General features: G+C 34.1%; 1 protein-coding gene across 1 annotated transcript in view; it reads left to right on the forward strand.

Annotated features, from left to right (window-relative positions):
- The window catches only part of DYNC2H1 (dynein cytoplasmic 2 heavy chain 1), a 139,743-nt gene that overhangs the window by 52,074 nt on the left and 62,257 nt on the right, over positions 1 to 25,412 (forward strand). The window contains exons 62-76 of the mRNA XM_056488331.1: positions 1,219 to 1,360; positions 1,913 to 2,022; positions 4,487 to 4,585; positions 5,464 to 5,587; positions 7,950 to 8,113; positions 8,833 to 8,952; positions 11,749 to 11,883; positions 12,603 to 12,746; positions 14,345 to 14,434; positions 16,141 to 16,206; positions 18,283 to 18,333; positions 20,341 to 20,418; positions 21,604 to 21,735; positions 23,073 to 23,145; positions 23,941 to 24,101. Coding sequence (XP_056344306.1) covers positions 1,219 to 1,360; positions 1,913 to 2,022; positions 4,487 to 4,585; positions 5,464 to 5,587; positions 7,950 to 8,113; positions 8,833 to 8,952; positions 11,749 to 11,883; positions 12,603 to 12,746; positions 14,345 to 14,434; positions 16,141 to 16,206; positions 18,283 to 18,333; positions 20,341 to 20,418; positions 21,604 to 21,735; positions 23,073 to 23,145; positions 23,941 to 24,101 — 1,689 coding nt within the window. The remainder of the gene's footprint in view (positions 1 to 1,218; positions 1,361 to 1,912; positions 2,023 to 4,486; positions 4,586 to 5,463; positions 5,588 to 7,949; positions 8,114 to 8,832; positions 8,953 to 11,748; positions 11,884 to 12,602; positions 12,747 to 14,344; positions 14,435 to 16,140; positions 16,207 to 18,282; positions 18,334 to 20,340; positions 20,419 to 21,603; positions 21,736 to 23,072; positions 23,146 to 23,940; positions 24,102 to 25,412) is intronic.

The following is a 25,412-nucleotide window of genomic DNA, read 5'->3' on the forward strand; positions in this document are numbered from 1 at the left end:
AACTTTTCTCCTGCTGGAGTAGGGTAGGTAAGCATATCTTATTTGCTCAAATGATATATTTGAGAGAAAACAGCAAGTCTTTGGAGACATAGGCCATTTTACAGTCTGAAACAAAAAGGAAAATCTGAAGATACATATAAGCTGAAAATAGCTGTCACCTCCAGAAAGCACTGAATAACTTTCCTGGGTATCATAAGTCAGAAGAAATCTTCATGCAGAGATACATGATTCTGTGTCTCCACTGATACTGGAAAAAGCCTCAACAATTAGACTTAAGTGCCTGCATTTTGGAGAAGCAAAGTTAAGGTTAGATGAATCCTTCTTGTAGGTTGATCACCATATTGGAAAAAATGGGAAGATTTTCCTCTGAAAGTAGCTTTACAGCTTTTCCATCTGCTGTAGTAAGGATTGTGTTTAAGTGCCTCTAAAAGTGATTCCTCACAGTTTTTCATCTTGGTACATTAGAAAATTCAGACTGTCTATTAATGATATGCTGCAGACTAAACTGACAGATAGATTAATTAGGAACTCATCCCATAATGAAGACAGTAAAAAGGCAGTATTTGTCTCCCTTTAAAGTAAGGAGGAAGCAATAAAAAGTTGCCTTTATTTTGTGTATCAGCATTTCTTTTTAATATCAATTTGATTAAAGTAAAAGAAAAGACTTTGAAACCAATTATGACAGTCACATATGATATTGACATACTATATTTTTCTTCAAAATACTGGAAAATTTCAAAACAGAGTTGATTTAGTGCAGATAAATTATTTTAAGATATATGATGAATTTATTTTATCATGTAAGTATGCAGCGAATAACAGTAAGTATAATAGTTGCATATAGTATTTATTGCCTGTATATTGTAAGTTATTCTTATAGCCCAACTGTGACTAGGAACACATATTTCTTATCTCTCTTACTATAATACCATTTATTCATTTGCTTGTAAGTTGAACTGTTCATCAAATTCATGGATTTATATAGCTACATTATCAGAAATATCTGCATGCTCTAGCCCAGAGCTGAAAGGAATTTTTCCCATACATCCATGTGTCTTAGCTAGGTATAGATACCTGAAATACAGCTGTGAGAAACTGTCTCAACTGTGTTACCCATGGCAGGCAAACTTAATTCTGGAATTTTAGTAACTGATGAGATGTATTAATGCAGTTTTTGTTTGCAAAACACCTGTACATGCTGTACTTCTTTTTTTGAAGGTGTCAGAGATAACAGATGACCTGGCTACACTGCCTAAAAGAGCTCAGTTAGCAGCTGCATTCATTACATATCTGTCTGCTGCTCCTGAGGATCAGAGGAAAAACAGCTTGGATGAATGGACCAAATCAGCAGGCCTTGAAAGTAATTTTGTGTGTGTGTTTGTCAGTGTCTGCATGAAAGTAATTAAGCTTGATTGAGGAAGTGAGAAATGCCAGTGAGTTCTAATGAACACTCTCAGTTGTCTTTGTACTCTCAAATGAGAAGAGACATTTTCTTACTCAGTAAATATTTCTACATACCGACAGACAATTTCTTAGATTCATTCTATGAAATTATTAAGATTATAAATATTTATAAATAATTGTATCTTTATAGTCCTTGCTTAGAAAGAAAAGTTTACAAAAAATGAATGTGTTCACATTAACTGTTGTAAATTTGCCACTGCATTCTAAATGCTTCTGCATTTTCAGTAATAATTTTTATCTGTGTGTTAGCAAAACTATAAAATATTTCTATGACATCAGCTACGTATTAATACTAAGTTCAATAAAAGCAATAAAATAGTAGATTAAAGGGAAATCTACAGACTTGGATTCTATTAATAGACAGAGTCTCTGTTCTGTATAGGCTGGTAAATGCTTTTAATTATGCAGACTCTAAATGATGATAGAAACTTACACTTTCATTTGTCAGAGTTCGATTTACGGCGGTTCTTGTGTACAGAAAGTGAGGAGTTAGTTTGGAAAAGTGAAGGTTTGCCTTCAGATGACCTTTCAATCGAAAATGCTCTTGTCATCTTGCAGGTAAATTTGCTTTTTTGTCTTGTTTTGGAAGTATTTAAATTTTTACATATTTCAGTAACATGGCAACTTGAACTATTTCATTTGTGCCTTTTATTGGCATTACAGAGCACACGCACACACTCAGAATAAATACATATGTAGCAATGGATATTTTGTAGCAGAAGGAAAAAGCTGTTAAAGAAAATGCATGTTTTCATTTTTGCTCTTACTGTTTTGTTCTGTATCAGTCTATTCAGGCTTGAAATGTAAATAGTCATTAACACCAATACAACCAGTGGAAGATAATGTCCTGTACGTGTTCACTTTGGCATATAATTTCTATTACTTTTTTTTTCTCAGAAAAAGGAAAAGGCTATAGGCAGATACTTCAAGACATGTATATGTATATGTATATGTATATGTATATGTATATGTATATGTATATGTATATGTATATGTATACATCTATCTAATAACACTTGAGAGAAGAAAAAGATTCAGTTTTATCATATATATGGATGTGTATAATACATAACATATGATTATGTATGTAATATTCTATTCATTTATTAGATCTACTAACAAATATTTAATGGCATGAGGAGAATCTGCATTTACTGCAAGTTATTTGCTTAGATGATTTATTGATTTAAATTAGTTACTGATTTTTCTCCAGTTTGAATTTATCTTGCTTTATCATCCTTTTATTAGATCTATATATTCTTTTCTCAGTTTGATAAAAAAGCTTTTCAAGAAACACTGTTTTATATCATTAAAGCTACTTATATGCTACAATGAAACCTTTTTTCATTTTTTTCATTAGTTGAATAGATTGAGCTCTTAAAAATCTCACTGTATGTAAAGAGCTTTTTGAAGCTCTCAATCAGGTCAAATAATTTTTCTTGTGTACATCCTCATAAAGCTGAAATTGGACATGATATTTTACCAGTGTAACCTACAGTACAATTCTCAGCCTTCTGTGCTGATCATCTTTTGATGCTTGAATACTCATCATGTTCCCCTGTCTTTCAGTTTGAGATCTGTGTAGTAGCTACTCAGTTTGGAACACTGGAACTCAATCTAATAAAATCCCCAAACTTGGAAGTGCTTTTCTATCAGGCTGAACCAGAAAATTGTTGAGAGTACATGTTTAAGCCTTCAGCAAGTTTGCTGACACAAAACTGAGAGACCTGGCTGATACACCAAGATAATGTGAGGGCTGGAGCAGGTCTGCTTGAGGATAGGCTGAGAGAGCTGGGGTTGTACAGCCTGGAGAAGAGAAGGCTCTGGGGATACCTCATTGAGACCTTTCAGTACTTGAAGAGGACTTGGAGAAAAGAGGGAGAGCAAGTCTTTACATGGGCAGATAATAAGAGGAGAAGGAAGAATGGTTATAAACTAAACAAGGAGAGATTTAGATTAGACGTTAGGAAGCAGTTCTTTACTTAGAGTGTAGTGAGGCACTGGCACATGTTGTCTTAAAGAAGCTGTGGATGGATACCCCATCCCTGGAAGTGCTCAAAGTCAGGTTGGATGGGACCATGGGCAATCTGATCTAATGAGTAGCATCCCTGCTCTTTGCAGAGGTGTTGAAACTAGATGATATATAAACACCCCAAGCAATTCTGTGACTCTCTGTCATAGACATGAGTCTCCCTCATGACTATGAATCTGTGATACACAAGAGGGTGACGTTGTGACCCAGAGTGTCCTTAACAATCTGGAGAAATGGGCTGACAGGAGCCTCATAAAGTTCAAGGAGGGGAATTACACAGTGCTGCACCTGGGTAGAAACAACCCCACGTACCAATATGTGCTGAGGACCAGCCAGTTGCAAAGCATATTTGCAGGTCCTGGTGGACACCAGGGAGTTCATGAGACAGTTCTGGGTATGCTGGACAGCTTTAGTATTGGCAGGAGGTCAAGGGAGCTCATCCCTCCCCTTCACTTAGCACAGCTGAGGCTACACATGGAATCCTGGGTGCAGTTTTGTGATCCTCAGCACAAGAGTGACATAGATGTACTGGACAGAATTGAGTGTAGCTTTGTGCCTGCAAAATACTTGTATTCATGATTCTTTCAAAAATGCATTGAAGTCCAAACCCAGAAGTATTGTACCTTTGCCCACCAGAGGAAGAAAAAGGAAAACTAATAACTCTTCGAAGTTTAAAAGCATTTGTGATTAACAAAAGCTGTAGATGATACTCATTGAATAGAGGTTCCTATTTTTAAGAGAAGGTGAAGAACTGCCTAATGTCAACAAGATAAACATCTGAGAATTTTGGATTTGGGTGCTCTCCTTTTTTTTAAAGAAGAGATAAAATGAAAGACATACATTTCCTAGTCAGTTATTCTCTAAACAGTTTGTTAATTTAAAAGGATTTAAAAATATATATTCCATTAGTTTGGGGAAATAAAAAAAAAAGTATTCCAGTTTTATTCTTAAAATAGATTTTAGTAAATATCTTTGTATTTTTTTCCCTAGAGTAAAGTTTGCCCATTTTTGATAGACCCTTCTTTCCGGGCCACTGAATGGCTGAAGACACATTTGAAGGAATCACGTTTGGAAGTTATTAATCAACAGGTGCAGTAGTTACTCTTGATCTTTTCTGTTTGAACTTTCTCTCTTCTAGATCTTACAAAGTATTTTTTAAAGGTGTGTGAGGTCTTTTGTATACTTGGTTGCAGTTCACTGGATTTCAGGACTATATATACACTTAATTCCCTATGATTATTGTGTTGTATTATCTACCCTGGAAAGAGAAAATTTGATTTCAGTTTGAGATTAATGTACCTGTAGCTGTTTACCTGAGTAGCAAGGTGCAGCTCAAGTTGCACACACACAGGCAGGCATCTGGTGCTATTCAGAAGTCCCTTTTGAACTCCACCTGGCTTCAAAAGATTGCTTCTACAATGTGTAGGTCTTGCACAGATCCCTGCTGGCTCTGTGGAACCCTTGTAGATAACACATCTTTGGGTAATTGATTGTTTATCCTGCTAGCTAAGTGTCCTGATTGCCTTTTACCCTTTAGTTGTCTATATTGTCTAGGATCTCTATTGACTACTGGGGTCATAAACACTACATGCATGTTTAAACACTTGTTTGCAACAAAAGGCTGCATATAGACTTCTTAATAATGTGAATCCTGAGATATGAGAATTTGAGATATGAGATGTGGCCAGGAATTCCAGGTTCACCTGGCAGACATGACAGTGAACCTGCTCTCTTCTGATGAAGCACTTGAAGATCTAGGCATGTTAAATAGTTTTTTTTTTTTATCAGTAGATCAAGTTTATTTAAACTAAACATTTGTGGCTAAACCCTGAAAAATCATATGCCTCTAATAGGATTTTTCATCTGTACTACTGATTTATAGATTTGGACTGTTTGGTGTAATGCCTTCCTACTCATTCTGAAATGATTGCATTTTTCAAAAAAGGGATGTATTTCTGTTTTTCCAGGACACCAACTTCCTAACTGCTCTTGAGCTGGCAGTGAGATTTGGGAAGACACTTATTATACAGGAAATGGATGGAGTGGAACCTGTACTGTACCCATTGCTAAGAAAAGATCTTATTGCTCAAGGTAAATCACCAAGATCTTTCCAAATGCATGCTCAAAACTTAACCTGCTCCTAACACTTCAGTGCATGAAATGTGTTGGAGATACGTTCTTATTTAGTAAGTGGAAAAATACTGAAAAGTATTAAATTTTTTAAATAGAAGTTAAAATAATGTGTTTTTATAATCTTATAAAATTAAATTTTAAGTTAATTCCTAGTGATGATCTCAAACACATTGTTTTAATTGGAAACTTGGGCCTTAAATAAACCAGAAGTTACACAACTTTTAGGGGAGTTAGAAATCAAAGGTTTAGAATGTTGGAGTTCCTGCTTCTCTTGCATTTCTCTGAACCTAAAAAGACACACAAGTCTGTTCCTGATGTGCCCTTGGAATGGGAAGGGTCATAGAGATCAGCAAAATGGTGGAATTTGGTGAAAGGAGTCCCTTAACCAATGCAAGAAAGGCAAAAAACACAATGTTTAGGTTTTGCAATATAATATCTCTGTTTTGGACAGATAGTGTGTTCTACCTAACTGTTTGTATGACTGCTTTGGACTTTTTTTTAATATTAAAAATTCTGATAAATAAATTATAATTATACAAGTATCTCAGCATGAATTCTGTTGAATTATGTTACATATTTTGAAGTTATATCAACAGAACTTGGTGAATTAAAAAATACAGCAATGTGTGTTTTAAGTGCTTTATAAATTACAGAAGCTAAAATAGATTTGCATTATCCTTTGTAATTGTATTTCTGCCTCAAGTGGTAATTCCTTAGCACATACCCTAACCCATGAATGTAATTTACTGTATGAACTTTGGGTAGTGAAAATAGCTCAAGACTTTTTTTGCTGTCTTTTCATCTGCTATTGAATCTAATAATGTACAGGGTAGCAGTAATTCTTCAAAAGTAAGTACATGCTCAAAAAATGCAAATACCGTAGGATTCATATATACATTTATGACCAATATAAGAAAGATCTGTCTTCCATTACAGATGAACTTGCTTGTTTATTCTTATCAAAAGAATGGCACCAAAGTGGTGATTTCAGGCATCTGTGGAGGGTTAGGTAGAACACTCTAACAACTTTTTTTTTGCCCCTCAAGCTTCAGCTGAATTTTGGAGAGCTAATGAGATATAGTATGAAAGATGAGTGTGTCTGCAGACCTGTGAAGAAAGCAGATTGAATTTAAATATACTAGTTTGTTCAGGAAAATTGCTCATAACACTCAGATATCCTCTTTTGCTTTTTAATGAGCTATGTTAATGCCAGGTCTGTGCAGGTCCAAACTAAAGAGCTGTTGTTGGAAAAGGAAGAAAGGATCACTATTTAAATTTTTTCATCATTTTACAAGCAAGCATGCTCTCTTTTTTGTCAAAATGTGGTGTGGGGACCTGTCTGCATTATTTTCCATATGATGACTGTACATCACTTCATTACTTGGTATGAAATGTTAAGAAAAAGTCTGAACATATATACTGCAGTGAATTTGTCTTTGTACAGCTTCCATTTTCTGTTTGACGTTTTTACAGCATGGTCTTAAAATTTATTCTGACCTTGGACATAGAAGCAAAATTGGTATGTGATTTTCATCTCTACCAGTGTTTTAGCAAGAGATTTATGTTTCTGATATACACTCAGTGCTAAAAATAGAGAAGCACCTAAGTATGCCGTCTTGGAAAATTATCTGGAATGGAAATTTTTACTTTTTATCTTTTAATTCTGTTTATTTTTTTTTTTTCAGTATCGGGAGGCAAAATCTTACTCTAATCATGTCATTGTCTGAGTCTATTCTTTTCTAACCTTGCCAGAATGGAAACCTTTTATAGAAGAGGGGTAGCGGGGGCTGTACATGTAGTTTTATTCTGTAACAGGCATATTGAGAAATACTAGGAGTATAAACAGACTGAAACCATGGCATCAGTTATTTAATAAATCACTTGTTTCTTTCAGAATATGAAGAAGTTAAATATATTTGTTATATTTATTTTTTATTAATCTCTGTGGTATTTATTCATGGTCTGAAGACTTCAAAAAGTTGTTAGTGTTCCTTTTACTTCAAGTCCATTTTTTGTCCTTTATGCTTTGTGTTCTGGGTAAGGATAATTAAACTACTCAGGTGTATTAAATATTCTTACTATGTAATTTCCTGTATTATTTCAATGTTATTACTTTTCTGTCTCAATGCAGTTTAGGATGTGTTCTTCAAATTTTTTGAATTTGTATTTTTTTCCAATCAGGTTATAAAGAAATATTGTAAAATATATTTAGATCTGTTGGTCATAAGGTATTACACAGATACAATGATATCAGATGGTTTTCAGGTAATTTTAGAATGTTCCAGTCAGAGTGAGTATAGCATCTGCTTCTCATTTACAGGACCCCGTTACGCTGTACAAATAGGTGAAAAAATGATCGATTATAATGAAGAGTTCCGTCTTTTTCTGTCAACAAGGAACCCAAATCCCTTCATTCCACCTGATGCTTCTTCCATTGTTACAGAAGTAAACTTTACCACAACAGCAAGTGGCTTAAGAGGACAGGTAGGCATTTAGAATAAGACCAGTGTATGTACAGTGAACATGCATAGCTACATCCAGCTCCTGGAATAAGCCCTATGGTGCAGTTTGCTTTAATGGTTATGGAGGTGTTTTTGAGCTTACAAATATAAACAGTAAAATTGTTTTGGAGCCAAGGAGTGAGTCCAGTGGAGAAAATGAAAATGTCCTCATTGACTTCAGATGCAACAGATTAATTGCTAAGGCTTTGCTTTCCATTCAAGATGCATTTATGGTACCATGGTAACATTTCTGTTATAGCTCTCCAGTGTCCTACTTAGAGAGCAGTGCTGGTATCATCAAGATACTTTGTGTACAGAGAAAATGTAATGAAACCAAAATACTGTGTACTTTATTTCCTTTAAAATGCTAGTAGCTTTTGAGGTTTTCAATATAAAGTCTAGGAATCAAAATGTAACATACGAATGGAAGAAAGAAGAAAAAAGAAGAGAGATCAATTAAGGGGAGAAAATTCCCTCATTATTTGTATGAAACTAGTTTTTCTACACTAACCAGAGGCTTGCAATGGAATGCAGATAAGAAAGATATAATTCAAAATGTGAAGGAAAAATAACCATATGGATTTCCTCCTTTCTCTGGAGATAAGGAATTGGCATCATACAATGTACCCATGAAAACTGACCTCTCTTGAAGTGGAAATGCAGAAAAATAAACAACTTTTTGTTTTCTCTCTTGGTTTTTAGCTTTTGGCTTTAACAATTCAGCATGAAAAGCCAGATTTGGAAGAGCAGAAAACGAAGCTGTTACAACAGGAAGAAGATAAGAAGATACAGTTAGCTAAACTTGAGGATTCTCTTTTGGAGGTACAACAAATTTAGCTCTTGAATATCTGTTATACCAATAAGATGATAATCACATGATTGTGTGTTTAGATGAAGATGCTGGAAGTGTTGGAATAATGAGCTGTCAGGATTATTGATTAGAAAATACAATGGCATTATTTGCCTGGACCTGTTGGAAGAGTAGAGTGGATAAGAAAGTACATCTGTTATGAAACTGTAGCTTTTCAGTACATTAAGCACTTTCCTAGTTAAATTTATGAATTTGGTCAGCTAGATTTAGGCTGATTTAGGTTGATTAGAAATTTAATTAATTTTAACACACCAAGAAGGGAAAACTTTATTAAAATTATACTGTTTCATTCTGAAATTATGAGGTTTAAAAAAGCCACATTTTTAAGCCTGTGAATCATGTCAAATGACTCTTTTTCAAATTGAGAAATGATCACGTTGTGAAAAAATTAAACACTCTCACTACAAAATGGAAAGATTGCTGAGAGAGACATTTAAAATTTTAAACCTCCACAATTGTTTCCTCTTAGCAATGAGCTGTAATATTCTTTACAGTTAACATTACCTGACTTGCATTTAAAATTAATGTTCTCAATTTTCAGTTCATCTTTTTATTTTATTGAAAGTATTTCTTTCTAGAAACAGCTGTTCATCTCTATTAAAATGTAGCTTCCAAGGAAGGACTGTTTTATTTTTTGCTTGTGTCTTTCCGTGTATTTCACATAAATTGTACTTCATGCTTGAAAGAATGCATCCTCAAATCCTGTCATTCTGAAAGGTCAGAGATGCAGGGAGATTGACCTGGTGCCCTAAACCCTTCAGTCTGAGCTAAGTCACAGAACTCAGCAGTATTGAGTGCAGTGGATTAGCAGAAAATGATAGTTTTTGCAGATTAGACTGGCCATTTATTACACTGCCCCATAATAGGGCTGAGAGGGACTTATTACAAGGACATGCAGTGACAGGACAAGGGAGGAATGGCTTTTTTTAAACTGCATGAGGGTAGGTTTAGATTAGATATTAGATCTTTAGATTAGATATTAGATATTAGATATTAAGGAAGTTCTCTTCTGGGAGGGTGGTAAGGCACCAGTTCTTCTGGGAATCTCTGGGAACAGCTTCCCCAGAGAACTTGCAGATGCCTTATCTCTGGAAGTGTTCAAGGCCAGTTTGGATGGAGCTTTGAGCGGCCTTATGCAGTGAGTGTTATCCCACCCATGGAGGGCTTGGATCTAGATGGTCCCTTCCAGTCCAAACCATTTTATCATTCTGTTATATGATTCTATGATCAATAGCTCACTTTTAGAATTTTGCACATAATTATTTGATGTGATTTGAATTTCCATATTTGCTGTCCCTGCTGAGCTCCCTATTAATTCCCAAATACTAAGATCAGCCCTTTTCTAAAACTCTGATGGGGCAGATTTCTCTTACGAGAAGAGGAAAACTTGCTGTCTAATAAAATTCCATATCCAGATTTGACTATTTTATCATCTTATATCTACCAGAAGCTGAGGGTTCAGAGATGCAACAAAACAAATTTCACTTTAGAACATACTTTTTGTGGGATCTTGGAAGTCAAAAATCTTTTTCATTTGTCCAATCTGAATTATCAAGTACAAAACTTAAAGAAATTGATGCCTAAAATATCTACAACAAAAAACATCTGAGTAGTAACAGCAAAGTTGATTTCCATTTTGGAATTCTTGTTAGCAAGTTATCCTGAAATCAGGATACTCTTTGACCCTGAAGAAAGAAACCTAAGGCTCAGTGAAACCTGGCAGGTGCTACATGGACTTTGTCAACAAAGAAGTCAATGTTGCATGAGGTCTAGCTAAGTTTAATTTAATCTTAAAGCAACATTGCCATTCTATCTGAAGTACTGTACAGATTTCCTTCTAAAAGCCTTGGAGTAAAGCCATAGGTGCTGTCCCATATCTCTCAGTATTATTCCTCATGGATGAATTGCACTATTTGAAAAAGCAAGTGATCTTATCCTCAACTTGTTTTGGGTAGAGAAGTAAGTGTATTCTACCACTCTGGTGAATCTCTGCCTCCATATATTCTAAAATGCTGTCCTACAGGTGGTTGCTCAAAACTGATTTGGCTGACAGGCAGCCAATTTTCTACCTGACTAAAATAAATATACTGATGTGTATTTACTGAAGGTTAGTAAAAAACCTTAGATATAAGTGAACTATTCAAGATATGTTCAAGATATGTTTCCCATATCTTAGAAATGAAATTAGTTGCTTAATTTAATGCAGAGAACTCAGGAAAAATGTGGGGCAATCTCAAGGATTTTGAAGTGATCTTTGATTATGAAATTTAAATTGTTTTAATGTGAATATTCATCTCAGTTGGAAATGAGAACTAGATTGTATAGGAGATATTGGAATGCTTTTGAAGGAAAATTGATTTATGAATTAGTACAGGAAGTTATTACAAGTAGCCAGCTTCAGGTTAAATGGGAAGTTAAACACAAGGAAGAAATACCCTAATTTGTATTTACCAGGGGGATTGTAGTGCATAAGAGTCTGATCATGGAAATCATTCTCAAAAGCCTGCTGATAACCTATGTTTCAGAATCTGGCAGTCTTGATATTTGGAGTGTGTTCTTGAGCTGTGTTTTCCATCCTTCTTTTAAAAACATCTTAGTTTTTGGAGTAACCACTAGTTTTCTAGAACTCTTGAGATGCATTCAATGATTCAGAAATACGGACAGATCACAAAGATAGGCACATTCCAGAATGGTTACTTTATAGGTTTTTTTTTTTACTATAACACAGATGACTTTCTTTTTTCCAGACACTTGCCACATCACAGGGCAATATATTAGAAAATAAGGATCTGATTGAATCTTTGAATCAAACTAAAGCAAGCAGTGCACTCATCCAAGAATCGCTGGCCGAATCTTTCAGACTTCAGAGTTTCCTTGATAAGGTAGAAGAATATTTTAATCTTTAAAGTACTGTTTTTCTCCTGCTAAAAATATTTATCTTTTATCTAGAGAAGATACATACATCCATGGGATTATAAGATGAGTAACATATTAAATTATTTCTTTCTGAGTCAATTATATTTGGGATATGCAAGTACATGCAGTATTTACAATAATTTAAATGCTTTGTTTTGTAACTGAATAGTTACACAATTTAAAGTCTGCCAGTTTGAATTAAAGGAATTTATTTTTGCAATCCACTATTGCAAACATTATATGGATGTTTTTGCTTAATATACCTCTTGCTATTGGAAAAGTTTAGATCATTGGTGATGCTATTCATCTGACATCCTTTTTTTGTGACAGATTGTAGTTTTCTTCTGTGTTCTATTTGTTTTCTTTAAAAATTCCCACTGAATTTTGGGATGAGTTCTGTAGTAGGAAATGACCTTAGTGCCCTAGGAATTAATTTCCAACATGTTCTTCATAATTTAAAGGATTTTTTGCTAAAAGTTTTTTTTCCAATTTTGAAATCTCAATACAGTGTTGAAGTCTGGAGTGCTGATCCCTCAGTTTGAAGGCTTGGAAAGGATTTGGTTTTCTAAAGCAGTGGGAGTCGTAGGAATGTTTTCTCAGTGGGATGAGTAAATGTTGATGCAATAATCAGTAGGTGGCAGTAATGCACCTGGGTTTTTTATGTGTGTGTTGTTTTTCTCCACAGGAAAGGGATGCCTATCTCCCTTTGGCTGAGAGTGCTAGCAAAATGTACTTCATTATCTCTGACTTGTCCAAAATTAATAATATGTACCGCTTCAGTTTGGCGGCGTTCCTGCGGCTTTTCCAAAGGGCTCTGCAAAGCCAGCAGGTATTTGCTTTTCTCCTGAAGCTGCTAATGCTGCAGAAGCATTCATCTGCTTTGATCTTTAGAATTTATTAGTCACTCTGGACATTTTTTAAAAAAAGCTTTGAATAACTGGTGATGAAGTGTGTAATACGTAGTGATGCTGACCTGTTGTGCTTTAGATGTTCAGAATAAAGGCACATGGACTTCTAAAGTATCTTATGTTGTATATAAATCACAGAATTTCTCTACCATCTGAAAGCAAAGTAGCTCTTTGTGATTCCAGGCTTGTTCTTTGTCTATGGTGAATTAGGAAAACAAAGGCTGGTCATAACTTTACTAGGCTTTATTTAAATAAATTAATGATCTAAAAGCTAATTTTATCAACAAGAGGCAGAATAAGAAAATACCTATATTTCTACAAGGTTCATTTACCCAAAGGAAAGTAATAACTTCATCTACAGTTTGAAAGCATGCCTGCAGCCTGTCCTGTTTAAAATGTGATTTTTATTTTTCTATATTCTTAAGCCAGCATATACTTATTGAAGCAAAGAATGTATTTATCCCGTGTCACCTCACTCTTTAGATCTAAATACCCAAACTGTGCATTTTCTTTTTATTAAGCATCACCAAAATTCTTTGTATTTCTCTTTGTTTCTACTTTGGAAGTCATTCACCAATCTTTCATCATGTTTGCTTTGGATTCCCCTTTATTCTGGCATCTGTGATTACAACTCTCCTTCAGCTCCAGTCATTACTAGGAGGACATTTCTGACTGTGAACTGGCCCTCTTTGAAGTTCCTATTACTTCTTTTTCACAACATGATGTTTTAACTTCTTTTTCTTACTCTCACACTCCTTCATAATTTTTTTTGTTTCTGCCTATAATGTTACCTATGTAAAGCTCAGCTTCTGGTTTTTGCCTTTGTTACTTGCTTTCTTTGTTCCTTCTCCCCTATTGAATTCTTCTTGCCAAGTGATGTATTAGACATAGGAAAGGTATTAGGCAAATCAATTGCCCTTCTTAAACTCATCTCTTCAAATTCCAGCATGGTAGAAAGGAACTCATACTACCTGAGGGGACCCCCTGGTCCCTTTCTTCTTCTGTTCTATCTCAAATGTTTTCATGTTAGAATTAGTCTTTCAATCAAGGAGTTTCGAAGGACAGTGTACACTTACTATTTTCTACAGTGTTCATTTCAGTTGGGCCAAATTTGACCAGAAATGTAATAACTACACTTAAAATCAACATACTTGTTTAGTAGTATTAAATATAGTAATTCAATGAATAAGCAATTTTTTAGAGTGAAAACTATGAGATTTCAATATTATTGTTAGGAGAAGAGAATGTACTTTCTTTCTCAATGTATTTCACCTTATACACAAAGTTGTATCACATTCATAGTCAAAATATTCAATGCCAAAATATTTATTTCTTAATAGTTTATCATGAATTTCCCATTTAATCATTGATAGCTGCAGTTGAATTTAATATTTTTTAGAACTAGTGTCACATAGATTGTTGTCAGATTATTTGTGTCATTTTGCTGAAATTTGCAAAGTACATGAAAAATCTTTTACTTCGACAGGAATTTTTGAAATCTGAAATCTTTTTTTTTTAGGATTCAGGTAATACTGAGGAAAGAATCAATTTGCTTATTGGCTCATTGAAACATACAGTGTATGAATATGTTTGTCGTTGTTTGTTTAAGGTAAGATTGCATTTTTTTCATTTTCATTTTCATTTTCATTTTCATTTTTATACAGTGCACTGGTTTGAAAGTATCCTTTCAGCAGCTGATGCTTGATCTACTTCAAATAAGCAGTGTTGTGTAACAGATGCAAAACATTACACTATGAATAATTAACTTGCTAAATGTGGACTTAAAATCAGGATATGACCAAATCAGTATTGCTGATGCACATTTCTCCACAGAGCTCTACCTCTCTGCCTCATTCTGGCTTCAGAATCACTCCTGGGCTCTTATTTTTTGGATTCCTTCATATAAGATTTTGTGTGATTATTTGGGAGATTTTTGTATTTTAGTTTGGGATTTTTTAAAAATAAACAGAAGTGTGTTTGTTGTGATGTTTGGACTTAGTTATCTTAAAATTCTTCTTCAACCAAGATGATTATATGTTTCTAAAAGTCCTACATTGTGATATTCTCCTTTTTCTTTTACAGCCTGTCCCAAATATCTACATGCTACCTTGTTTGTTTCTGTCAGCTCCTTGTTCTTCCTCCAAAAAACGTTCTTAGTGTGTTTCTTCTTTATCTTAATCAGGTGTCTTTTCCCTTCTTACTTTCTGACTGAAAACCTAAGGAAGCTATGCCTTTCATTTCCAGTTTTAATTTTTTTTTCACATGAAATTTTCATAGCAAGAGGTGTTTGTCTCACAGTACCAGCTAAAGAAGGCATAGTAGATCTGCATGTATGGTTTGAGCAGTACAAATCATGCAGGTCTGTAGTTTGACCTGTGAGAATGGAGAGATTTTGAAAATTTTACACCACCTCCTACCCCTATCCCCCAATCTAGCAATGCTGTATTGGGGATACAGGGGTAGCAGTTCTATCTAAGGAGTTTTGTTTATCAAAGTCCAAGTGGATTCTTATGAAATAGTCTCATAATAATTAATGTTTGTCTTTGAAGTCACGAGTATATGAAGCTTTCCACTCAGTCATTACATCTTGTGAATATGGAAGGCAGCAGTTTTTTTATGTAAGAAAAGAGTAGAGAGTTCAAATGCAAGGCAGAGAAGAGATTTCTAGTAGGAAAGATTTTAAGTGATCAGACTGGAGTTTAGAAAATACTGAAAATGTGTTAACTGTGCAGCTTCAAACTAAAGGTCCATCCAGTTTACTATTGTGTTCTAATAATGGAGCAAACAAATGAACTTCACACCATCAACAATTCACTACTAATTCTTCATTTTATCCATGAAGATTTTTAAAGACTGCTGTGACACTGAGGCTTTACTAGTGTCTTCATAAACAGTATAGCTGATACGAGTTCATGCCCTTTTAAGCATGTTAGAATTAAGAAGAATGATTTTGTCTGTCCATGGAGCATCCTAATATGCAGTTGTGATATGGATTTGCTTGCAGACCTTTTCTGAGAAGATGAAAAAGTTTAATGGTGTGGTTAGTTCTCAGTGTCATATAATGTCCATGTTTATCAATAAAATGAGACCTTCAGTGCCTTACAAAACTTGGTGCTCTTTTCCCTCCACTCCACAGCCCACTTTAGTTAGTTTTTGTCTCTAACTTGTGAAGCTATGTAGCAATTTTGCATTAGGATATATGTCACTTTACTATGGAATTGCAGGGTTTTTTTAAAGAAGTATTAATTATAAAAAAGAACCAGAAATATGACTTTTCCTGAGTATGTAAATACATTTGTACTGCTTTTATTTCAGGCTGATCAGCTAATGTTTGCTCTACATTTTGTACGAGGAATGCACCCTGAGCTTTTTCAAGAGAATGTAAGTGCTAAAGAAGAAAATCCCCAAGTATTTTACTCAAACTTCCTATGCAGAGTAAATAAGTAGATCAAAAGTTTTTGTCAGTAAGTGTAGGGCTTAGTTGTAGTTGTCTGTAATATAGTCAGATTAATCCTATAAAGCCTGCCTGCAGTGAAACAGTATGCATAATTGACTTAATACAATTGCTTTAACGTGGCTGATTATCCTGAGTCAAGGCACATTTAATTATCTGAAGTACCTCCATGGAATGGAGAGCCAAAACTATGGCTTTCTGTATTAGAAGCTGGAGACAAGAAGGGAAATCAAATGATAGTTGATGTCAGTTCAATAGAGGAGAGTCCATTATGGAGGTAAAGGTAAAAATTAGAGAATACATTTGAAGGAAGTAATGGAGCTTGATTATATGAAAGACATAAGCTTAAGGTACAAGGTTCAAAAAAGTTGGTTGGAAGTTTCTGATGAAGGAGTGGACTCATTGGAGACACCTGGATTGACAAAGTGAAATCCCAGTCTTTCAGCAATTATCTGGCCTTGTAAAAATAACTCTTCTTATTAGCAGAAGTATATCCTGGCTGCTCTTCATTATTCAAAGTACCCTATTTCAGATATTTTATTTTATTTGAACTTCTGAAAATACCTTGCTTTAACTTTCTTGAGTTTCTAAAGTCATGAAGGCAGCACCATGCAAACAGTTTATTGACAATTATAACCTGGCTTCTTAAGTTTTTGTAAAGTGCAGCCCTAAGTGTTGGTTTCTGTTGTTTAGCATGCATTTCCATCAGCTGTTAGAGCTCTTAACTTAATTTAGGTTATGTATAATGCATATTTCTACAGTATCTGAATATTCAAGACAGAAAAGGCAAATAATATCAATAATTTTTTACTTCTCTGAAAGGTAGAAGTTATTTTAATTAAATTGTTAAGAGAAGGGTGCTTGTACAAAATACTTAATGAAGAAAATGAAGCTGGTTATTCTTTTAAAATTATTTCTTCTAAAGCTTTTAATGTGATGAGACTACAGGTTACTTGATATTCTGCTTGAGAATCTTGTATTCTAAGTCCCTGTCCCAAAAGAATTTAACTTTCTGTACTTGAATATTTTTTGCTTAGTGATATGAAATTTATAGTATAACTTCAACAATATAATATTGTAGCTGCAAGGGCTTGGGAGAATGCCTTGGTTCTTAGTAGGGACATTCTCTTTCTGAATCAATAAGTATAGATTTTTCTGAGGTAGTTTTATATTCTCTATATATTGTACTTCTTATTTTCTTCATAGCAATATTGCACAAACCAAAAAACACTATACATTTTTGTGTGCACAAGTATTTTCTTTGTAACTGGGAGATGAGTCTCAGTTTGTAACTGAAAGAGGGAGTTGCTTCAAGACTCAGTGAGACTGATGGGTGCAAAAAACTATGCTGGGTTTGTATCAGAAGTATTACTCTTAGTTGACTTTTAAATTTTTAATGTTACTGTTGTCTTTAATTTAAAAAATCTTTATCATATAATATAGATATTAATTATGCAAAATTTCAGTACTTATGAAAAATTTTTTGTCTGTTTCTTACCACCTCCAAATACAGAATTATGTCATTTCTAATGATTTTAAATACTTGTTTAACCTATTTTAAAATGATTCAAAGTTGTCTTCCTGTATATAAATATGAAGTCTAAAAGTTTTAATCATACATAAATTTGATCATAGTTTCCTGTTCTGTGTGGGCTGCTGATGTCCCACCAGGTAGGATGTGTGTCCTTGCCAGCCACATTTGTTGCTTCCTGATTATCTGTAGATGAGCAGTCTGGGTAGGAACTGTGGGTGCTGAGAAAATACAGAACTTCTCCTTTGCGTCTTTTTCTTATAAAGCACTGCAGCCACTTAGCTGGGATTCTGCTAAAAAGGAATTACATTCTGGTAGCATCACCTAGCATTTAAAAAATGTCTTGTAACTCTTTCAGAATCTAGGATTTAATTTGTTTGTCTTCCTGCTCTGCCTACATGCTACTACATATTAATTTTTGTTCTTAAAGGTGTTTTGTGACTTATCTGACTTGTTAATTTATTCCTCACAGGAATGGGAGACTTTTACAGGTGTGATCATTGGAGACACCATCAGAAAATCAGTAAGCTACATTTATTTTTGTATTTTGAAAAAAGGAACATTTACTTTAATCCTGAAAAGTTAAAGGTGTAATGTTACTATGTTGTTTAATTAATTGTATTCATTAAAACAAATAGTAACTCTTCACATAGTAATATAAATATATTAATTTTTTAAAAAATTTTTGAACATGGCAAGTAGTTTTCTAATTTGAATAACTGTTTGACTTTGTTGGATATTTTCTTTTATTTTTCTGTTACCAGGATGAAAATTTGAAATTGCATGTTTGAGGAGGTTTTCAGCCCTTCCCTGTAACTAAAACCAGTATTTCTGAATCCCTCCTTCTCCCAGAATCATGTGTGAATTGTACTTTTTGCATGGATTAATTAAATTATCCACACACTTTACTAGCTCTGAGTTGGTTTTTTCCTCAGTATCAAGGGTTCTACATCTGGTGATGTATTTATGTGTTTTGCTAGGTAACTGAGCAAGCTTGTGAAGCTTTCTTTGTATGCCTGACCAAGCATGCTGTGGTTTACTAAGTGTCTTTCTGTTCTATTGAATCTATAAAATATTAACATAATATTCCTGTTGGAAAGGGTAGAAAAAATAGCTAAGATTTCCATAATCTTGCCCATTATAGCCCTTCTTTGAGCCAAATATTTTGGCAAAGGTTTTGAAGGTCTTTAGGAAGCATGAGCACAAGCAGGAATCATGAACTCAGACTTTGCCTTCTGTTTTGCTTTTCTGCTCTTTTTCAGGCTCAGCTGCATTTTTCATCATTCATGATTGCTTTTAACCTGTAGCCTTGTTTAAATATCTATCAGGGTGTCTTGTTCATTGAGTGGTACAAGACAATGACCTGTGCAAGTACCTTGATTTTAGAATATTCATGAGAGCAACTGTGTTCCCATGCATGCTGGTAGAAGTAGCAAGTCATTTAAAATATGTTTTCTCAGGCTGCTGGTTGCTAAAGTGATCCTTAAATTCCAGTTTCTCTAGCCATTAGATGGCTCAACTACAGGCTTTGCATTTCAGTGTGACTGCAGAGGTCCCCTTTGTCTCTCTGGAGACACTGTAATTCAATTAAATGTCTGTGAAGTGAGTGGTTGTCAAGTATGTCTTGCTGTAGGCCATTTTCAAGGAATGTGGGATCTGATTGTATAATGGAATTTAATACCAGTCTTACCTCTACCCCACCTCACATACAAACTGTAGATTTTGGAAAGATTGTGCATGTGTGTCCTTCAGCCCAAATGCAGTATACTGCAGACACATGTCAAATTTATTCCTACAATCGCTTCCAAATTTCCTAGTTTTGTTTTTTCTCAGACTTTGTAACTCATGGCTGAGATACCCTGTCACAATAAAGCTTCTATTTTTCTCTGCTGAGCATTTAAGATTACTCTTAACTTACTTACTTGAGACATCCAAATACATTTCTGTGCAAAGACTCATCAGGCTGGTTATTGTGAACTATAAGATCTTTTAATAACAGATGATATAGTGAATACAGAAATTCCACTGGAGCTTAAGCAGTGCTGTTCATTCTTAGAATTTCCACCATGCCAAACGTCTAAAGAGCAGAAAACAAGAACTGTGGCCAAATTACCAGTGCAGAGATGTTCAGAAGTGCTGTTTTGCCCTTTCTGTGAAGAATCATCTTCATGATTGAAAATATGTGCAATGGAGTTGTCTTTTGAAATCAGTTTCTCTATGCAGATAGCCAATCATTTATGTCACTTGTTTTTAGTAAAAAATTACTTAGAATTGAGTGTGTCATAATACTTTAAATGGTAAAGTATTTTCAGGCTCAAGTATCTAAGCAAGTGTTATTGTGAACAGTATGTCTCATATTTAAATATTTTGTAACTTTTTTGTTTTGCCATTATGAACTTAGACCACAGAAAGATTGCTGTTGTGAATATTTTTATTAAAAAAAACATGGGTTTCACAACATTATTATTTAATATTGTGTTTCATAAAAATCTGTGTAACTTACATGTGTGATGTAACTTGCTTCCATAAGGATTCACAAAGAAGCGCTCGTGACCAGATTCCCTCTTGGATAGAGCAGGACCGAGTCTGGGCTGTAGCAAATTTGAAGGTACACATCATGTGGTCTGTTGGATTTAAATTTAAAGAGCTTTGGTTTTGGCAGATAGCAGTTTGGACTTAAATACTCAGATGTGTATTTGTCAGATCAAAAGACATAGTTGTTTTAAGCTGTTTATTCTATCTACCAGAAACCAGATTTAATATATGGTCACCTAAAAATACCAAGGGTGGGGTTTTTTTTATTTTAATCTCATTTTTCTGAGCCTTTTCCATGAGCATTTCTACCCCCATCTAATGATGAATTTCAATACATATGAATGAACCTGTCATCTTACTGAGATTAGAAAACACTAAATAGTGTTTTAAATAGTAAATCTATGCAAGTTCTACAATTTTTATAGATAGGAAGAGAAAAGAAAAATTGCAAACCGTATTTACTTGTAGATTTCACTTATATAATGACTTTGACAAATCACTTCATATTGTATTAGAATCCATAAACTGTTAATTCAGAAATTAATATTCTCTTCATCGGATTTCTCTGTACATCTTTATATCTGTTTCAGACTTTGTGATTGCGCAGATTGAGCTAAAATAAAAACTCTTTATTGCATTGGTTCCTTTTACCACAGTCAATGTTGAAGTACTCTGATCCTGAAGGGAACTAAAGGAAAATACTGTTCCTGAAATCTGTCTTATCCTTTGCTCCTGCATATAGCTCAGCAGCAAGAAAAAAATCCTTGTCTGATCTTTGGCAAGGACTTTTTTTGCTAAACCCAGGGTTCATAATTCAATTTCTTTTCAACCAGGAATCAGAAGCAATCACAGTAATGGTGTGGCAAGCATAATAGAGGTTGAAACAAACAAACAAACAAAGTGAATCAGTGGCATGCACTGATAGCAAACTATTACTGATAGCAAACTATTACTGATAGCAGATAGCAGATCATCATTAGAGGAAAGGACTTAAAGGTAAAGCCAAAAGTTTTAAATAAAAGAACCTTAAGGTTTAAAACTAAAATTATAGTGCAAGTATAGATTTTATCTTTCCAGGGAATAGGTAAACAAGTGGTTGATTTTAAAATGTGCTCTTTTCTTCTCTAACTCCAAGGATAAAATTGAATTTTGTGATTTACAACATAGTGATCTTAGTGATATTTGGAAAAAATTAAACTATACAATGTCCAAATGGCTATTCTTCCTTACAGTTAAACCTACACTATTTGTTTTGTAGGTTTCTCTCCCAGATCTCTATCAGACACTTTGCTTTGAAGATGGAAGTCTGTGGCGCACTTTTTCTCAGAGCTCTATATGTGAACAAGACTTTCCATCTTCTGTTGTAAAAAGAATTTCCTTGTTTCAGCAGGTAGTCTTTCCATTCATAATATTAATTATGAGTTCAGCAGTTGAATTATATGCAGTGACAGTATCTACACTGTTTTACTGTTTAACTTGTTTTTTTTATTTAAGAATTATGTGGTTTTTTTACTATAGTGCCTATTATTTCTCTGTTATCTGAGTCTTTTTAGTATTGATATATTAGCTGCAACTGAGTCTACCCTCTAAGATAACAAGTTCTTTAGAAATATACACAGAATTAATTTTATGAATAGGTATTAAAATTCTTTCATGGTTGCTTTGTTACTGCTGGATGTGTCAGCTTGTTGAACATCTGCATCACTGAATGTGGAAACTCACACATCTGACACAAAATGCAGTACCAGCCTCTGTTTCTTTAGAATACAAGTCATGAAAAATGGTTTCTAAAAAGCTGGTGATAAAGAAGAATATGGGAAGAATATGGGACAGGCAAGTTCCTTTCTCAACTGGAGGGTCCTTTTCCACTGGAAGAGAAAAATATAATCACTTTTGTGTTCGTGAAAAAAAAAAAACATTGTTACTTACTTTCAAATGATGCTGTGATTTTTCTTTTGAAGTTAGTTTACATGAAAGCATCCAGAGAAAGGATGGGGTATTAGACAATGTATTTTCATGTTGGTTGGCTCTTAGCTACTGTCTTATTTGGAGATTTTTTTGGAGGAGGAAAATTTCTGAAATAGCATGCATGGAATTTAGGAACAAGAAATTTAGGAAAAGAATTTGTCTGAGTCATATTTGATTCAATGAAATGCTGAAGAGCACTTTTTATGTGTGCAGTGTGTTGTCTGAAAATGCCTGCACTTGCAGGAAGGTCAATCTGGAATGATGAGTGCATCTTGTTTCTTATACAGAAAGTGTTAAGAATGTTTCTGTTTATGAAATATATTGAAACTACATTGTTAGATTGTTGTGCCACTCATAAATTAGTTTGAACTGAAACCAAAAATATTACTGTTCCAAGTAACTGCTGCCTATGTATGTGCATAGAATTTAGATACTGGTAAAAAGCTAAGTGTGCTTTCTGTCATTCTAGCTACCCACATAGCTACTTTTCATCTAAAACATTGTAGAGAAGTTTGTAGCTAACAAGTAGACATTAGGTATAGATCTATCTTCTGATTCTATTTATAGAACAAGCTACTTACATAGCGAACAGTTACAGTTGATTATCTTGGAAAGAAATTATTAGATAGCTCTATATATTCAGCAAAAATAACTTTATTCTGGAGATAAATTTAAATAGTTCATCTTTCTTAGAAGAGTCTTGCATTTTAAATTGTCACTATATACTTTTATCTCCCCCTGAATATATTTTATTTTAAGGTACTTGTGGTCCAGGCTGTCAGACCAGACAGACTACAGAGTGCCATGGCTCTTTTTGCATGTAAAACCCTAGGTAAGTTAATTTTTCACTGGGGTATTTCTGCACAATAATTAAATAGCTTTTTTTGTCCTATGTTTCTCTTTTATTTCATAGTTCTTACATAATCCCTAAGTTTTAGCATATGAAAATATGCTCTAAATGGACTTGCTGATTTTGGTTTTGTAAAATATTCTTAAAAGTGCTTTTGAAATGGTTTGCTTTATACTGCACAGTGATTGAAAATATAATAAAAAGATCTTTCAAATATTTTAATTAATTCTTGAACACTGGAGTAATTAAGAAAGGAAGATAACTGGCTTTCTCTAAGTTTTACACTCCAGCACTCTCCTTAAGACTCAGAGTTTCCATGAATATTATTTTATGTCATTTACCATTTAAAGACAGCTAAGTTTGAGATCTTATAATATTTGATAATATTTTATAGTACCAAGAACTGTGTAAATCAAATAATTAAGAGGCTAAGGGCAGTAAGGAGAGAAGTTCTGTATGTGGACATACACACTACAATTAGTTTTAGCAAATAGCTTCTCATTCCACTCCTGTCTTTTTGTATGTTGTCCTCAAGACTACACTCTAAATAAAGACTGCAGTTTGTCAAGCTGGAAATCCAGAAATACATTTCTTCTCAATATGGGATGCCTTATACCTACGTGCATCTTGTAAGGATTTGTTGTTCATTTTAAAACCAGTTTTATGGTGTTGGCTGAACAGAACTCTTGATAGCCAGATGTACTCTGAAGTGGATAATGAAGCACTCCTTCATATGTAGTCACTTTATTTCCATAATAATTCTGATTATAATTATAGGAATAAAAGAATTATCTCCATCGCCTCTGAACATGAAACGCCTGTACAAAGAGACAATGGAAATTGAGCCCATCTTGATAATCATTTCTCCTGGTGCTGATCCTTCTCAAGAGTTGCAGGAACTTGCCAGTGTTGAAAGAAATACTGAGTGCTACCATCAGGTCAGTCTTATCTAAGTTTAATGATTAAAAACCATAATATGTAAAATTTTGCTGTAGTAATATCTGTTTTACTTCACTTTCCAAGGAAGTTGGTAAGTAAAATCATAGTTTTGTGTCTGTGGCATTTTGTTGTTCCCATCTGTCTTGACACTAACTTCTCATTCCATTGGCAAAATGGGCTGGAGGAGAGACACACAATTAGTCATGCTCACAGAAGCAGATTCCAAACAAGAGACATTCCTCCAGTGTGGAGAAGGAAAAAATGAGAAGGATGGAAAAGAACAAAGGAGGCTGAGAATTGTTATACATGCTGCAACATTATCTTTTTTAGTGTGGAGTAATTGAAACAAACAGAACTCACTAAAAACTAGAGTTCGTCATTTCCTCTGCTTATAGGATTTGCGCATTTCTTTCTTCAGCAGAAAACATAAATTTGGTATTCAGTGTTTTTGAAAACCTTAGGTATTTTGTGACATTCTGTAAACTATTTTGAGAAATTTTGCCTTCTTGAAGGCTCCCAAGAATCCACTGGATAAAGCCCTTAGTTCTTGATTTGGTCTTTCATAAGTGGCTGTACTTTGATCAGGAGATTGGACTAGATACCTCCCACAATCCATTCCAATTCAAATTATTATGTGAATCAAGTGATTTCCTAATATTCCCAATACACAGTACCAATATGCTTTATAACTTTCTGTAAAATATTATTTCTTTCTGTCATTTGACATATTGATGGGAGGATAGATGTTATCTCTCTGATCGCTGGTTAGCATAGAAATGGAAAATGTCAAGTTAAATGTTGCTTTTAAATAGTCCTTGAAATTGTTCCTTTCCTGCAACATAAACTGATATATTTTCCCATCAAACTGTAAATATTTAGATCCTACTGCCATCTTATCTAGCTGGGAACATTGCAGAACGCATATTTCTTACGCTGCCACATGGGTTTCCATGTTTATCTCTAAATTTCTTTACATGTTGGACTTTCAAAATGCAGCATGGTATGATACTCAATTAAGGATCAGGACTCAAAACTAAATCATCTTAAAGTTGTTTACACTAATGAAAATATCTTTTTGTTATTTTTTCCTACACTTTCTTATGTAATATGAATAGAACATAAAAGAGAGTTTTCTTCTCTGTTGATTTATTTCTCACATGGGATAAAGAACAGAGTGCTAAATTTGTGCTGTCTGCTACTATATTGCTGGTGACTTTCAGTTGTCTTCTTTTGGCTGTTTTCAATTATTTTAAGATACTATGCTCAGTTCTACTTGGTCAGAGAATCACAATGCCAAGACAAAACTTTTC

This window comes from Oenanthe melanoleuca, chromosome 1 (assembly GCF_029582105.1).
Source record: "Oenanthe melanoleuca isolate GR-GAL-2019-014 chromosome 1, OMel1.0, whole genome shotgun sequence".
Lineage (NCBI taxonomy): Eukaryota > Metazoa > Chordata > Aves > Passeriformes > Muscicapidae > Oenanthe > Oenanthe melanoleuca.